This window comes from Rissa tridactyla, chromosome 7, assembly GCF_028500815.1.
Source record: "Rissa tridactyla isolate bRisTri1 chromosome 7, bRisTri1.patW.cur.20221130, whole genome shotgun sequence".
Classification (NCBI taxonomy): domain Eukaryota; kingdom Metazoa; phylum Chordata; class Aves; order Charadriiformes; family Laridae; genus Rissa; species Rissa tridactyla.
The window spans coordinates 16,666,145-16,682,793 of record NC_071472.1 but is presented as its reverse complement, the minus strand read 5'-3'; the positions used below and the strand labels follow the sequence as shown (position 1 = coordinate 16,682,793).

At 38.4% G+C, this 16,649-nt stretch overlaps 1 protein-coding gene across 6 annotated transcripts in view; it reads right to left on the bottom strand.

The window, feature by feature from the left end:
• XRCC5 (X-ray repair cross complementing 5) overlaps nucleotides 1-16,649 on the bottom strand; it is a 53,950-nt gene that overhangs the window by 14,494 nt on the left and 22,807 nt on the right. For 4 of the 6 annotated variants that reach the window (XM_054208644.1, XM_054208643.1, XM_054208645.1 and 1 more), the window contains 5 exons: nucleotides 16,373-16,463; nucleotides 14,994-15,127; nucleotides 10,203-10,399; nucleotides 4,794-4,887; nucleotides 3,300-3,369 (listed from right to left, as the gene is read on the bottom strand). In XM_054208644.1, coding sequence (XP_054064619.1) covers nucleotides 3,300-3,369; nucleotides 4,794-4,887; nucleotides 10,203-10,399; nucleotides 14,994-15,127; nucleotides 16,373-16,463 — 586 coding nt within the window. Of the gene's footprint in view, nucleotides 1-3,299; nucleotides 3,370-4,793; nucleotides 4,888-5,435; nucleotides 9,945-10,202; nucleotides 10,400-14,993; nucleotides 15,128-16,372; nucleotides 16,464-16,649 lie in introns of those variants that run through there. The other 2 variants (XM_054208648.1, XM_054208647.1) reach the window with 2 other exon arrangements.

Genomic DNA, 16,649 nt, shown 5'->3' with positions numbered 1-16,649 from the left:
AAAAAAGCTCTTTCAACTACAGGACTTCAGACATAACGTTCTCAGATAGGAGTCTTGTAAGATGCAATGAAATCTGGCACAGAATTTAGAATAATTTAATTTGCACAGAAAATCTAGAAAACCTATAATCTTGCACAGAAAATTCAGAAATCAAAGAAAATAGTATGCATGTGTCAGTATCTTTTTACCCCCTGTTAAGCCATCCTATCTTCTACAGAAGTGTATAAAAATACAGCACCCCATATCAGACACCCATATCTGCTCTCCAGAAATGCAGACATGGATGGAAATCTGTAAATAGTCAAACAGGATGAACTGGTAGTCATGTGGCTACTCCTTTGGCATTACAAAGATGGCAAGCACTGACTGCATTTGAGAATCTTCTTTGCAGACACAGCAACGAAGAAACTCATTGTACACCCTTGGGAGCAAAGATTAGATTCCACTCAGGCAAACTAATCTATTTTGTTTGCATTCATTGACAAAAGTGTCAGAAGCTGTTATCAGAAGACTGCTCTTTGTGATGACTGTGCACTTGTAACCTGCTTAAAATAAGACCTGTATAAAATGTCATCTCTCTGGCCATGAATGCAAACAAGAAAGTAAAGATATCTGGAGGGGAAACATGATATTAGTTACATGAATAATCAACATTAACCAGTAAGTTGACATCCTCACACACAACTCATCACGTAAGCCATAAGCGGGTCCCTACTGTAATAAACTACACAGATGTCAATTAAAACCAAAGTTGATTACTGTTTCAGGAATTGAACTGCCAGTCTCAGAAAACCTATCCCTAAGGCCCTTACCAATTTGAAACCCTTAGATTTTCTGAAAAAATGTATTTATATGTTAGTGACCCAGTTCTCAATAAGAGTGAATGCATCATTTCTCCTGCTCTGGTCTGCCATGGGACCCAGCATTCAGACATGGGCTGTCTAACTTGCACATAGGCTGCTCCTACGAATGGCACAAACCCCGATCGTCAAATCCCAGTGTGGCCACTGCAGGAGATGCATTGGTACTCATTTTCGATGATAAATATACTGTCAGAACTTCCTACAAGCTCTGTAAAAAATAAAATAAAAAAAATAAATCCCTTGCCATGCTTTGGTCTTGATAACTTTATAATTTTGGTGAGAGACTTGCTGTGGACCAAAGGGGATGTGTGCCATTAACCTGCAGCTTAATTAACAAGCCACCATACTGCCACTATTTGAAGTACAACTCTTCCTATTGCTACAACTTCTCTATCTACCAAAAAAAAAATCCACCCCCAAGCAAAAGTCGAAAGTGCTTTCTCCTCCTTATGGAGGGACTCTTGCTATTTTGTGAGAAGGGGAGGAAGAAGGAATTGCTGCCTTTTTTGAAAAGAGAATGTAGGCTCTATTCAGTTTGGAAGACTACACTGGATGCTCTTTTTATACAAGAAAGAAGCAAAACAGGATGCAACCTAATAGTTCTCCTGTCTGCATCCTGACACATATAATGTAATTGTTGGAGCTTTTTTCCAATAAACTATTTGAATGCCACAGATTATCCTTTCCTGCAAAGACATTTCACATTTCACATGTTCTAGCAGAGGAAAAAAAGTTTCATCACTAAATATGATAGAAAATCATACTAAAAAAAAAAACCTTAGAACCACTGAATAGTTTTAAGGCAGAATTTACTATTTACATAACCAGAATACAATACAGCAAGCCATTAAAACATGCCTGTAATGTTTTATGTATTAAGCTACCAAAAAGGCTCTAAAGCAGAAAAAGGATTATGCAGAAGAAAAAAAATATTATGCGGAGCATGTTTTTATTTATAGTGGCTTCTATCTCTCCTGTAAATGGGTGACTGCACTACCTTCTGTCTAACTACACCTTACAATTACAGAGCAGATCACACATAAAATAAAAGCAGATTGCTTAAAGTCTCAGAAGCCATCCAAACGTGTACCACAGTTCTCTCAAGCACAGCTACCAAGTGGACACATTTAGGTACTCTTTAGTTAAACCTTCTTCAAGGGTAATCACTATACTTATTTCTGCCTTAAAGCTTTCTTACATGATAAAATTAATTAGCATAACAAAGTAGTCAACTGTTCCACAGTTTCTGTATTGTAATATACCGTACAACACTTTTTTTACTGCATCTTAACATATCTGAGATTTGAGAACACAGTTCTAAATATTTTTTCAATAAACAATTTCTTCCGGATCTAATGCAAAATCCATGTAAGAAGTTGGCTAGCTGGCTTATAGGTCTGGAAAGTCTGGCAAGAAATAGCTACGTAGGCTTTAAGGGACTGTATCACACATCAATATACTACTCAACACCCTCCTCAAACTATGTACAAAAGGACGAAAGGCCTTGCTGAAATATCCAGCACCTCACTTCAGCACCTCTGCAAATCTTTTTCTTTGAAAAGGAATGCTACATTAGTGGCTATTCGGCAGATGAGGTTGCCACAACCTCCAAATCATCCTTTAAAAGAAAAAATGACCCCATCCATCTTGTGTATTCTTTTTAGGATACCTGTGGATTACATATCTCTCTGTATGGCTATTCTAGTAGGGAAATACCATACAAACAAAACAAATGATAATTCCTTTGCATTTTCAGACTTAGGGCATGCAAGACAGTGTCTGACCTGTGCTTTGTGTTCTTCCTCGCCTGTGCATCGAAACCGTGTCTTGCTGCATGCTGAGAATGGATTTGGTGCACGCAGATCCTGCTTTCGTCTTTTAAGAGTCACATACTACCTGCTTATTACACCCTAAAATCACCCGTGCTTTCTTTTGCTCACAACAAGCAGTAAGAGCCAATCTTTGCATGTAAAGATTTAAATCCCAGGCATCCAATTCTTATTTCTTCATAGAACAGAATAAGTAGACAGCAGAAGACAGGTTTCTCACTCCGCACATAGCCACCATCCCTCCACTTCAAGCCAGAAAGATCCCATGAAGCCAGATGAGAAGCTAATACCCAGTTTGAATGATGCAGTTACTCAATACCAACGGACTTCTCTTAGAAACACCCGAGGAGCTGCTCAGATGCCTCAAGGGAGCTGTCTAGTGCCACCGTACGCAAACACAAGTATCTGAGACTTTCAAACAGGGAAGGCAAATACTGACATGGGAATTACGCGTGACAACTTTCTTTGCTGAATGGCACTAGAAGCTAAGCAGTGAATGACAGAGCATCTCACGTAGCATTAGAAACTTACATTTAGACAAATGAATTGCATTTACTGAACCCTGAAGATGCTACCAAATATAATTAGATAGATAAAAGTCATTTACCGTCTTTGAAGTCGGCATTTTTCTGCCTCACCAGGATTCGGAAATCTTCTCCTGGGTTAACACTGCCAACCTACAAAAGGTCCAAAAACAATACAATCATCTGCCAATATCCATCACTTTATTCTTGCGAGACAACAAGAATCTTTAAATTTGTTTATTTTAATATGGAAACAGAAGGTCTACAATTCTCTGCATGCAGACTCATAAAATGAGAGTCTTACAATGTGTGTTAACACACAGTACTCCTAGCAAAGGTTAGTTATGACATGAGCAAGATGAACTTACACTTATTACACTGCACTCTCATAAGCCAACCATATTCTCTGGGGTTTGGAGGTCAGAAGCACAGTTAAGCCAGGCTATCTTCCAGTTCAGCTGTGAGACTTCCTGCAGCACAGACCTCTCACTAATCTTGACAGATGCTTAATGAGGAATGGGAGCTTCCAGGCATGTGGGTACAGAATCATTGGTTTGCCACTCCAATAGGAAGCTCAAAATTAAAAGCTTGCCCTCAATTCATTTACCCTCTCTGGCCCAGTCTGACATCTTAAAGCTGAAGCTCCAAATGGGTATACAAGTGCAGAAACCTTACAAAGGAACTAAAACCACGTCAAATATAAATAAACATCTACCAAAAAACAGATGCAACAACTTTAGGAAAAAAAAAAAATACATTGCTGAACATTTCCTTTCAGGAATCAAAATTCTCCTAAGTTTATTTGAAAATTTTGTGCTTTGCTGTCAAAATAATTCTTCAACCTTTAATAAGCTTGCTTGGTCTCTTCGTGTTTCTTTTAAATCTGGCAATGCCACTTTTCAGGAAAAGTCAGAAGTGTATATTAGGAGTACAAAATATTTAAGTCTTTTTAGATTTTAAATATTTTTTTAAATCTCAATCATGCATTTTAAAGACCAACCTTAAAGGACAGTTTGACAAAAAGTGAAGTTATCTCAATTAATACTAAATCACCTTTTCTCCTGTTATTTGAAAAAAACAAATAAAGGAAGGTACACACAAGCCTCATCTACCCATGTACATAGTATCTGTAATTAAGTTAGATGTTTAACTATCACCAAGAAGCAAATTTGTGATTTAGAACTGCAACCGATGTAGAGAACAGCCTCTAAAATCTCAGCAATACCTTTGATTAAATATAGAGACAACTTCTATGTCGCAGATGAAAGAGAGCAAGAACAAAATCCAACCACTGAACCCCAAATCTGAGATTCTTTGGATGCTCAGGCTTGCCCTTTAGAGTTCTAGACACCAGGGGAGAATTTTGTCATAAAATATCAATGACTGACAGGAAGTTGTGCTAATATACACCTAAGGGCAGAGGAAGTTGTCTTTACAATCTCTAGCAGAGAGTCTCAAATCTACAAGCAGACAGTATTTCAGTCATGTTTCAGCTAGAAGTTCTGTATATTCACTATAATACTCTTAGAGAAATTAATCTTTCCCTTTAATAATCAGGTTTGTAAAAATATGCTTACAGAGGTGACATTGCCTTCAGCAAGTTTCATGATGCTAAAGCTACCTTCCTCATCTTCAATTTTTACTTTCTTAGGTTTGGGTCCATCTTCACTGCTGCAAATGAGAAGGACAAAAATGAATACAAACACTTAAAAGCAAGCTGTCCTGCCTACAGTAAATTAATGAAATATACACTGAACAAAACTTCATTATAACACTGTTCCCAAATTAACACTAAACCATGCCTCATTTTTCCCCAAAGGCTGCACAAAGCAGACAGTAGAAACTGAGATCAAACTTTATCTTAGTGTAAAGCAAAGGCACTGCTTGTTGAAGATGCAAGATTATTCATGCCTATTTCAGTGGTCAATTTACTCATACATATTTTCTCCACCTTTCTAAATACCTAATATCTCTAGTCACTTTATTTGGAACCTGCATATTGAGTTAACCTTGATAATTTACAGTATATGATTTACAGTATATTACATGACATTTTGTATTCTCAACAGATCTTCGTAACATGAAATGGTAATGAAACTTAACATTTCAGTAAGAAATTAATTTACTCTTCAAAACTTACCTGCTAGTTCCTGTCTTGGAATTGATAGTTACTACAAATCTGCTTACATCGTGGCTTTGGAATTTAAAATATTCTCCATCAGCACATGAGAGCTTTATAAACGTCCACTTACAGGAGTCAAAATCTTCTACACAAACCCAAATTAAGTACGTAATAAGTCTCTTAGAACATTTTAAGCTACATCTCAAAATGCTTTCAAAAGACTATTTGTTATTTTTTAAAAGCTAATCGTGATTTTAGGCTACTTTCTAGCTTTGCCCTCACATGTACACAGGTACCCCCTCAAGGTGTACGTTCTAACCAAGAACTTAATTGTAACCATCTAACGCACCAAACTTTAGAGCACATCTTGGCAACAGAAGAAAATCCAGCTAATCACAGAAGGCAAAGAAAATCAGAAAGCGTGTTCTGTGTCACTTAATGTGACAGGCTACTGACACAGAAGAATCGATTTCAGTTTAGGAATGACTGAAATCTACTCAGCGATCTAAACAGCAGTATTTGTGCTCAAGGAATCCCCAAAAAAAGAATGAAGTTTTTATTCAAAATTCTACTACTGAAAAGAAAAGAAGAAACTGCTTGATGGTGTAGGGATGAAGCCAGAAATCCCGGACTAGGTGCCACTTTGCATTCTACAAGGTTAGAACTGATTTTAAATATTGCATTGCGCATTACAGAACCAATCAACTATTAGAAAGAACTTGTACAGTCTTCCTTTTTACTTTCTATAGCACACTCCTCCACTACTTTACAATCAGTGTCTATCCCACTTTGTTTCAGTAGCCTTCTCTGTCCTGTCCTTAATTTTGTCACTCCTGAAATGAAATCCTTTCTTCTCAGCAACTCCTGTCATCCACCATAACCTTACTTATCACTCTAGGAGAAACAATGACTTTGGTTATGCCTCACGACAAGGATAGGATACCTCGCTTCATTCTCAACTCTGCTGACTTTCTGGCTGACCTTGAACAAGTTGCTGGATTGTTTTGGACAGCTGATATACCTGTCTGTAAAACGGAGAAAACTGATGCTTATCTAACACCAGTAAGTTTAGAACTTCTACTTGAACCAAAATCCTTGTATATTGACACATGAAAATTCTCTTTTAGAAACTTTTTCTCCAAAGGTGTTTTGCACTCAATTGCAATGTCTTGAAATCCTTCTCCTCCCACATTATTTTTACCAATTCAAAATGCTTTGGGATTGGAGAAAGGAGGAGAACATAAATGACGATGCTGCATTTAACTGTCTAGGACCAAATCTATAGGTGTCATTAATCAGTGCAGTACAGCAGAAACTAATGAATCCATACCCATTTATACCAGCCAAAGGTCTGACATTTAGAATTTGTTATTGGTAAAGCACTGATTAGCAGTATTTTTAAACTGTAAAATGTGCAGCTACTATTTGAGAAAAATTAATAAAATGCAAGATTAATTTAAAACACCTGCTTCTATATTTATATAGAAGTCTCTCACATACTGCAATGCTGAATGAGGTAACAGTGCCTCCAAAGCCAACCTAAGAGGGGAAAAAGTAAAATGCTTTCTACTTTATTGGATTTTTTTGAACTACGCAGAGCTTAGCAAAAGTGAAACAAATTAATGCTGAATACTAAAATCTGTATTAAGATATCACGCCTACGTTTATGCTGCCTTAATCCCATTAGACCTTAAAAATTAAGCAGAGATGAATCAGGTCAATATCACAGAATCACAGAATAACCAGGTTAGAAGGAACCTCATGGTTCATGTGGTCCAAACTTTTTTTGGTAAAATCACGGTCTAGATAAGACAGCCCAGCATCGTGTCCAGCTGAACCTTAAAAGTGTCCAACATTGCGGAATCCACCACTTCCCTGAGGCGATTATTCCATTGGCTGATTGTTCTCCTTATGAAAAATTTTCCTCTTGTGTCCAATCGGAATCTCCCCAGGAGTAACTGGTACCCATTACCCCTGGTATTTTCCATGTGACTCCTTGTAAAAACAGAGTCTCCATCTTCTTTGTAGCCACCTTTTAAATACCGGAATATGGTGGCAAGGTCTCCCCTAATTTTTTTTTTTCCTCAAGGCTGAACAAACCCAGTTCTCTCAGCCTTTCCTCATATGGCAGGCTTCCCAGTCATTTGATCATCTTGGTGGCCCTTCTCTGGATCCTCTCCAGCCTGTCCACATCTTCTTTGCATAGCGGGGACCAAAACTGAACACAGTATTCCAGGTGTGGCCTGACAAGCACTGAGAAGAGTGTGATAATGATTTCTTTATCTCTGATGGTGATGCCTTCATTGATGCAACCCAGCATCCTGTTCGCTGTTGCTGCTGCAGCACACTGTTCACTCGTAGTGAGCTGTTTGTCCACTAGGACCCTCACAGCTTCCACAGAGCTGCTCTCCATCCAGGTAGACCCCAGTCTGTGCTGCACTCCTGGATTTTGTTCTCCCAGGTGCAAGACCTTACACTTGTCCTTGTTAAACTTCATAAAGTTCTTGTTAGCCCACTCTTCCAGCCTATACAGGTCTTCCTGCACGGTGGCCCTCCCTTCCAAAGCATCCACTTCCCCACTCAGTTTGGCATCATCAGCAAAATTCATCAGGGTCCACTTGATTCCATCATCCAGATCACTTATGAAGATATTAAAAGCATTGGGCCCAATATTGATTCCTGGGGGACCCCACTTCTGACAGGTTGCCAGTTTGAAAAAGAGCTATTTACCATCACCCTCTAGGTGCAACCTGTCAGCCAGTTCCCCACCCACCACACAGAGCACTTGTCTAGATCATAACACATCAGTTTCTCTAGGAAACAGCTGTGGGGAACCGTATCAAAAGCCTTGGAGAAATCCAAGCAGACAATGTCTACCGCTCACTCCGTTATCATGTTACTTATCCTATGATGATAGGAAACACAAATCAGTTTTAGAAAACAAAAACAATGGTCAAGAGAGCTTCTAGCCAACTTTTTCAAAACACTTTAGTGCAAATTATCTAGATCTGATAGTTTTAATATGCTGAATGTTATCTGGTGGTAACATTTTCCTTAGTCATTGCTGCAGACTGATGTACTTTTCTTTATCAAGTGATTTAATTATAGCACTCAGCTTTTCCCCAAACACAGGACAAAAACATAAAGTTAACATTTCTGTTGTAGCATTGAAAATACTACGGTTCCCATTCATTACTACAGCACCACAATTTTTTTTCATATTTTTAAATCCTATTACCATTCATTCTTCTTTGCGTAGTTGAGTCTGTATCCTTTGCCTCCCTTACAGATGTTTTTTTAAATCATTTTAATGCCCTACACCAATTTCTATCTCAATTATTTTTATAGCTGCTTTCATCACCCCTCTAAAGGAAACCAGTTTTTAAACAAAATAGCTTTCCTTCTTGCTTGTCAAACTGATGCCTTTGGGGCAATAGGTTTTTGAGCAACTACTAGTAATGGGTCGCTGTTTTTTGTTTAAATTTTCTCCCTTGCTTGTTTGAACACAAGTTTTGCCTTTTTTTTTTTTTAAACTGGTTCTATCACTTTTTAAAATATCCTTATAAATGTATGTATGTATGCACACACAGAGAAACTGGGGTACAGTGCAAGGACCAGAGAATTTAATCAGTATGAATTCACAGACACACTAAAGCAAGACAGGCATATACAGCAATGAACAAAACTAAAAACAAGGTGTTTCCCAGTCTGTATACAGAAACAGGGTCATTATACCAGAGCAGTAATGTGTTAGAAGTCCTATGTCCTGTCTTCCCAAAGACAACATGCTGAGGAGGCGGTAACCAACCCAAGGTAAAGGATATATGACAGCTCAGCTAAGCAAGGCCTCAAAACGGCTCAAAGACATCGCTCCTAGCGCTGAAAGGACTGAGCTAAAAATGACAAAAGGGAGGGAGAAGGAGCTAACTGAGATCTCTCCAACATCCCAGGGGACGCACTAGTTATATTATAGGTATTCAATAAATTAAGCTCTAAGAAGCAGGTTTTGTTTAAGCAGATTTACTTGACTGGAGTGACAGTACCAATGCAGTGGCAATTAAGCATTTATTCTTCACATTTGCAGCACAAATAAAGTAAACACAGCACATGTAATAACAGAAAAAAAAATAATCTTAAAAACTGTTCAGAGAATAGATGTTCCAGGAAGAGTCCATAGCAGTTTGATTTTTCAAGACATCCACATTTATTGCACAGCAGATAATAATCAAGCTGCTTTTCTTTTGATTCAGAATTCAAAATGAAAGCTACAGAAAAAGCTAAATCAAGCAGGCTGAGAAGGAAGGCTCATCATTACAGCTAATTTAAAGCTCTGTAGCATTTATTCTAAACTAAATTAGACCCTCTGTTATTCTTATTTGAACTGTTTTATAACTACCAGTAGGACAAACTGTTTGACCGGGAGACAGTAAGCAACGCAAGAGGCTGCCCAGAGAGGATGTGCAGTCTCCATCCCTGGATGTTTTCAAGACTAGGCTGGGTGAAGTCCTGAGTTACCTGTTTAGATCTCATAGGTGACCCTGCTTTGAGCAGCAGGTTGAACAAGAAACCTCCTGAGGTCCCTTCCAACCTGATGGATTCTGTGATTCTGTGACAACAGATACAGACATGAGGAAGCTACAGACTGGATCCTGGTGTGTCTTGTCCCATAACAGTAAGACCACCACTACTCACAAAATACCCCAGACATACTGTAGTACCACAATATTCTCCACCCATCAGTATTTTTTCAGCATGTAACTCATTGATCTTATGTTCAAAAGACTGAGTCTGCTTCATTCAGCAAAAACAATTTGAAGTGTAAAAAAAAAGTTTCAAAAAAATCCATAACACATCTCCAACTTACTTGTCTTTGAAGATGTCTTGAGCAGTCTTCTCTTCTTTTTTCTTGCCAACTTCCTTTAGGGGGAAAAGCGCTTTTACTTTTTCAAGAGGAGCCTGACACCTTTCTTTTACCACACGGGGCATCTCCAGCATCTCTAAAACGTGCTGTTCAATTGGTGGTAATGGCTCATTGGGGTGAAAAGCCTTATGCTGCAAACACTGCAAGAAACAATTTAAGCAAAGAAAAACTTTTAGTTTATGTGCTTTTCATGTAACATCTGTATGCCTGACATCTTATGGTACATGGAAAATATCTTCCGTATTAAAGAAACTACCTTCATATTGCTGAAAAATATTCCACCTTACAAGTGGACTGAAAGTCATATGATCAGCTGTTTACGGAGATTAATAATGATATTAAACAAGAATACTGATGCAGATCATCTTCTTGATCAATAAAACTCAGTAAGCATACAAGAGAAATTGTCACCAGTTTAAGAGCAAATAGAAAGAGAGAAGTTAAATGTGCACAGGTGAGGCACAGAATATAGGTATGTTGGCAAGTTAGCTTTAAAAAGAGAGAGGGAATAAAGGAGCCTGACAGATGTACATCAAAGTTGGAACAGATGGTAGGAGGTACAGAGGAGAAGGCTTTTTCACCAAAGTGTAAAGACAGTGGACACAGTCATGGAGCCAGGCAGAGGAAGGGAGATGAGGTTAATGAGGCTACAGAAATTCCATTGAGAATTTTAGAAAGAAAGCAGGTATCCCTTAAATGTTGTGAAGTGTGGGATAGCAGTAGAGATGTATGTGTATGTGCATATATATACACACAGCTACCCGTGCATGCACACACATACATACGTAAAAACATGTGACCTACATGGGAGAATTAGAAACAGGCGTTAAGGTAACAACTCGGTAAACTAGGAATACAGCGGAGATTTGCTCCCCTGTTGGCTGTCAGACACGACATTAATTTGAAAAACAAAGTCAAAGCAAAGAAAGAATCCTCTATTCATGCTGAAAAGCTGCCAATAAAGAAAATCTAGACCATATGCTACACATCAATACTGGTGTGCTTTCATGCTGCCATTAAGATTCCAATCCATATTGGAGCATACTTTCAAAAGGAGGCCATCATACAAGGCTACTGATTTGGAAACACTTGTAATGATTTGAGGCACAATTATTTTGAAAGAGAGTAAAAATGTTGCTGGAAGCTGCAGGAATGGCTCTTGTGATACAAAAAAAACAATATTAAAACAACATTAAGGGACTGAATTAAACTCACAAAGCAAAAAGAGTCCCCTGTTGTCAATGTGTTTTTCAGGCTTCTGCATCTGAAATCTCTGTGTGTGGGCAGCTGCAAGAGCTGAGCAGACTAAGTAGCCACAGACTCCGCTTGTTCCTGTTTTTTAGAGTAGATGATGACCTCTGAAACCCGAGATGGCAGATACCACCAAAACTCAGGTGATAAATAGAGATGAAGTTGAACAGACTTATCCTGAAGTTTCTAATAGCAAACAGTCCCTTTTAACCTTGCTTCCTTTTCCTCCTGTGCCCAGCAAGAACCACTCCTACCCTCCCCGGCTAGAAGGCAACCCACGCTGCCGTTGGCTTCCAGACTCACTGTTCTATTCATGCATGTTGTCAGCAATCTATTACCTCCTTCTTGCTCTTCCTAATTTCGTTACATTTCCAGCCTAGAGATATAGCCAGCTTTCAGGAACAGGGGTCATTCTAGGATATGGGACAATGGATGTAATGAAGTGGGCTTTTCACATAATTAATTCCATGATACGCAATGGCATAAATGCACGAATAGACAGGAACTTACTGCAAGAAAGTATGCTGCCTTGCTCCCTTCCACACAGCGTCTAGGAAGGCTCTTTTGTAAGAATATATTTTAGCAAATCTGTAAATCTTACAGGAATCTGATAGTATTTAAAGCCTTAAAACATGGAAGACCGATTCAGCTATTTCAAAGATAAAGCATCTATTTTATACCAGTCACCTACTCACTCTACATAACCACAACTATCATGTACTTAGGGTCTCCAAAACAGTAAGGATCAATTACTTTCCCAAGGTTCTTTTTTCATGGATTATGGAATAGACTTGGACAACTCGCTAGCTTTAGGGTGGTTAAACCTGTGTGAACTGAATCCCAACACAAGTGTCTTAGTGTTCAGTTTACGTCAAAGTTTGTGACAATTTCAAAATGACCTTTCAACAGATCCAGTACATTCAAACAAAGGTAAGATCACTTGCTGCTGAAAGCCCTTAAGGATTTCCGTGAGCTACCTCCTGTCCCGTTGCTGCTCTGCTTTCTCAAAGAACATCACTACACGGTCCAACCACTTACAAATAAGCTCAGTCCTCCACGGTCGCTTACACATGGTCTAACAAGAGCCATTACAGCATATTTAGATGCAGAGTCTGCAGCTGGATCCCATGAAATACACGATGCCACAGGCTAGCATCCCCACAAACCTTCCCCACAGGTCTGTCTCAGTACAGAACAATCATTGTGGCGCAATTTGTTTATTTGGCTACCAAATAAAATGCACCGCATTCCCGAAATATCTTATGTGCTTCAAATCCCTGTATTTAAGAGGAACAACTTAAGCAATGATGTTGGAAGTTCTGCCACCACAAAAGCTATGGAAGTTCAGTTAGGCTTTTCTGGAAGCAAGAAATAAGAGTTGAAACTCCAGATATAGGACATTCCTCATTTTCCACTCTAGCAAGCATTAGCAACTCCTTTCCACCCACCATGTCATTTCCCAATGCCTACCACTACTTCCAGAGATATAATTTAGCTTGATGTTTCTGTTTAAATTCTGGCTCTTGTCACTTATCATTCTAAATGTCTTCATGAGGCACCAGAGCAAGGAAATGAAGGGGGAGTTCATTCTTTGTTCAGAGTTATTTTTCCAAGCCATCTATAGTTGAGCCATCCATAGCCATCCTGTTGAGCCCAATCAATTTACTGGCTATATTCAAAAGATTATGTATAATTTTTCTTCATAGTACTTAAGGAACCAACAGTGCCACTTGTTCTATGAGCAAAATATTAAGAATCTGGAACATGTTTGCAGGAAAGAAAGGACAAGAGAGAGAGAAAGATCAATCTTTCTTTCTGTAACTTACACAGATTAACAGCAGTTTTGTAACCAGGACAAAAAAATGGGGCTTTGCACAGGCAAAAGAAAAGACTAAAAGGACTGGTAATTTAGGGCTTTATAAATAGCAAGCACTGTGGACAGGAACTGTATACTACCTAGTACACTGAAACAGTCAATAAATAATTTTTCCACCAGTAGCATTCACCCTTACAGCATTCTGTTATCCTCTAAGGAAACTGATGAACTACGCAGTTACTCTCTGCTACCAACACTTGACTCAATTGCTGGGACAACACCATCATATTGTTTCAGAAGACAAGCGGCACACCTAAAGAAACATCTTTCCTTGACAGGCAACATCCACTGAACCAAAAGAATGCCAAATTGTATTGGTATAATTGAGGAAATTCTGTCCCCTATGTGTTTCATGTACAAGTAAACCCATATTTGTTTTGTAATACCAAAGCTTTACAACCCTTCCTAAAATACGAGTCATGCAGACATCAATCCATTTTAAGCTCTTGCCCAGCAATAGCCTTCTGCTGACCAAACCTTGCATTCAGTTAACCACTGTCTTGTCAATATGACTGGCAGAATTTGAAGGGAACACAGAGTTCTTCAGGTGTCAATCAGCATAGGATTTGAAGACAGTGGGCTTACGTGCGTTCCTGAAACATATATACGACCTTCAGATCCTTTGCTTCTTTTGACAATACTGAGGCTGCATGGCTTTTCGAAGCTAGGGTAAGTTTTCTTAGCTTAAAAAAGCATCTGCTTCGTACTTGTAAACTGAAAATTTTCATTTAGAATTGTTGAGATATGATGAACGTGGTTGCTGTAACACCATTTTTGGTTAATTTTCAGATTGGAGTCACGCACTCAATATATCTCCACGGCTCTGTATACAACACAATTCTGCAGCTGCATAAATTGCATCGTAATTTTCCTTATTTTTGAATTTGCTGTGTCATTTTTTTTAACATTTGAATTCCAATGTATAATTAAGTCTCTCATCCTCACAGTTGCAATGAAAATCTTCAAGATATGAACGGAATGTAAATCAAGATGTAGACAGCTTGATACAATAACTGCAAGAAGTGTGAACTGTTCTGCTCACCCATAACATGTGTCAGCTCAGACACCCAAATGGAATATTTCAAATGTCAACAATGTTAACCATTTACTACTGATCAACCTCACCTCAAACTGATGTGTTTTGGAACCACTGCTAGATGCAATAATGCACAGAAAAGTGACTCTGCTCAAGATTTAATGGGCCACAGATCAAGGAGCTAAAGAGATCCCTGATTTTCAGTCAATTTACCCAGAAGCTGAAGACTGAGTCTATGTCTGCACCATGATCGTGGCAATACCGTGTTGAGATACCCCAGCAAGTTTTAACTTGTCTGGTCTAGGTGCCTGTGAATTTCACTGATGCTGTTGCAGACATCTCAGCATAGGTGCAATTAATTTCTCGTGCTTCCTGGAAACCGGAAATCTTAAGAATAAAATCTATGTCAGGGACAACATAGAAATCACTGGCTACCCCATACTTAAATGCAAAAGAATTTCTATTCCCATCTTCACAATGCAGATCTTTCCAATGTGAATCAGAGAAAGACAGAAAGGTGAAAGGTCTGAACAAGAGTACTTTTTAAAAAATGACATATAGATCATCTCACCTGATATAACCTCTGAAAGTGAGGGTTTGGGATTTTACTGGGCTTAAACAGGTCCTCGAAAGTTTCTCCATCATCGTCTTCACAAACCAAATTCATAGAATCAATCAAAGAGTCAACAGCAGATAACTGATCCGCTAAGGCAGCAATTACATACAAAGAAAAATTAAATACACTTACAGATGGATGCATTTCTTGAAATAATTTATACATGAAGATTCACTTCACAATGTGAGATTTTGACCAAGTCATTACATGCCACAGAATACACTGCAGATATAGATGTGACAATAAAGAATATAGATAATGCACACAGTAATAAAACCCCCTGCTTTATTTAAGGACTACAATGTAAAGTCATAAAGCCTTTTTTTTCCCCCACAAGACCACAATTATTGCTGCCTTTCTGCTTCCATTTTTCTTCTTTTTCAAGATGTTTTTATTTGCAACAGAAGGTTTATGGGCCACTTAGAAAATAAGAACAGTTGGTTTGAAAAAACTAAATGGCGTAATATAAATTTTTAAAAGTTATGATTGCAAATTAACACAGTTCACAATAGTCAACTATTGCTTTGGTAAGACAGGTTTTAGATTTGCTCTCGAACTGCTGCTTACAGGCAAGAAAATAGAAACTGTTTCAGAAACAACCCAGCACGCTTTATATACCCTGACGTGCAGATGCCCATTCAATGGATCTCAGAACAAATTAAAGAAGTGGGAGTGGATTTTAAACTACATCCATTTACGCTCATTGCTGTGAAGAATTCTCAGAACAGTGAGTCAAGCTTTGTATGGCTGTGTGTTCTATGGCTCTCCAAAGACACCCTCCATCTGAATCTGGACACTAGTAAGTGCATGCTTTAAAAAACCACACACCACAGAAAATACAGTCTTTGCCTTTGTACATTATATTAACAGGCTGCAACTGGCTATAGGACCAGCTTTGTACGAATGGAGCTGATGCCTCTATTCTAATTCTAGCTAGCTAATCCCATATTGTAGGTCCCACAAGGTTTGGCCATTTAGTCTAACAAAGGAGTTCAAAGACCAAAGGATGTGGAGGACTAAATCTCAGGTGTCTATGACGGGGATCCCATAACCCCAGCCAGAAGTCATTTAACAGGACAGTTTTAAAAGACTGCCTGAAAACCCCAGATCTGCTCAGCCTGCAACTAAGCTGGCAAAGTTTTGATACACGATTTACACTTCAAAATGACATCACCATAAATTATTCCCAAAAAGCTGGGGTTTTTTTCCTAAGCCAAAATAATGACAAAGCTTATGTTTTCATTGGAAAGCCAAATATTCTAGCTCTTTTAGAGCGTCTTATAAGAAGACAAGCAGGTTATTTTGTCCAGTTACCCAGCGAAGGACTATCTTACCTGTAGGAATGCATTTTTTATTGTTTTTCAAGGATGAAAATAAGTACTGTCTTAAGTCTTCCATGTAGGGTAGTTGCACATAGATGAGACACTGAGCAAGACAGAAGAAGAAAGAAACAACTGAGCCTTAAGTAAAAAAATGTAAAGTATCCTAAAGTGCCCTACATCAGAAAACATAAGAAAAATTCAAAGATCTAATATCTGTACGTATCAAAATACTTAAATAAAATATTTACAGAGCAACACAGTTTTAAGCAGAATAAAACAGAGCATTATC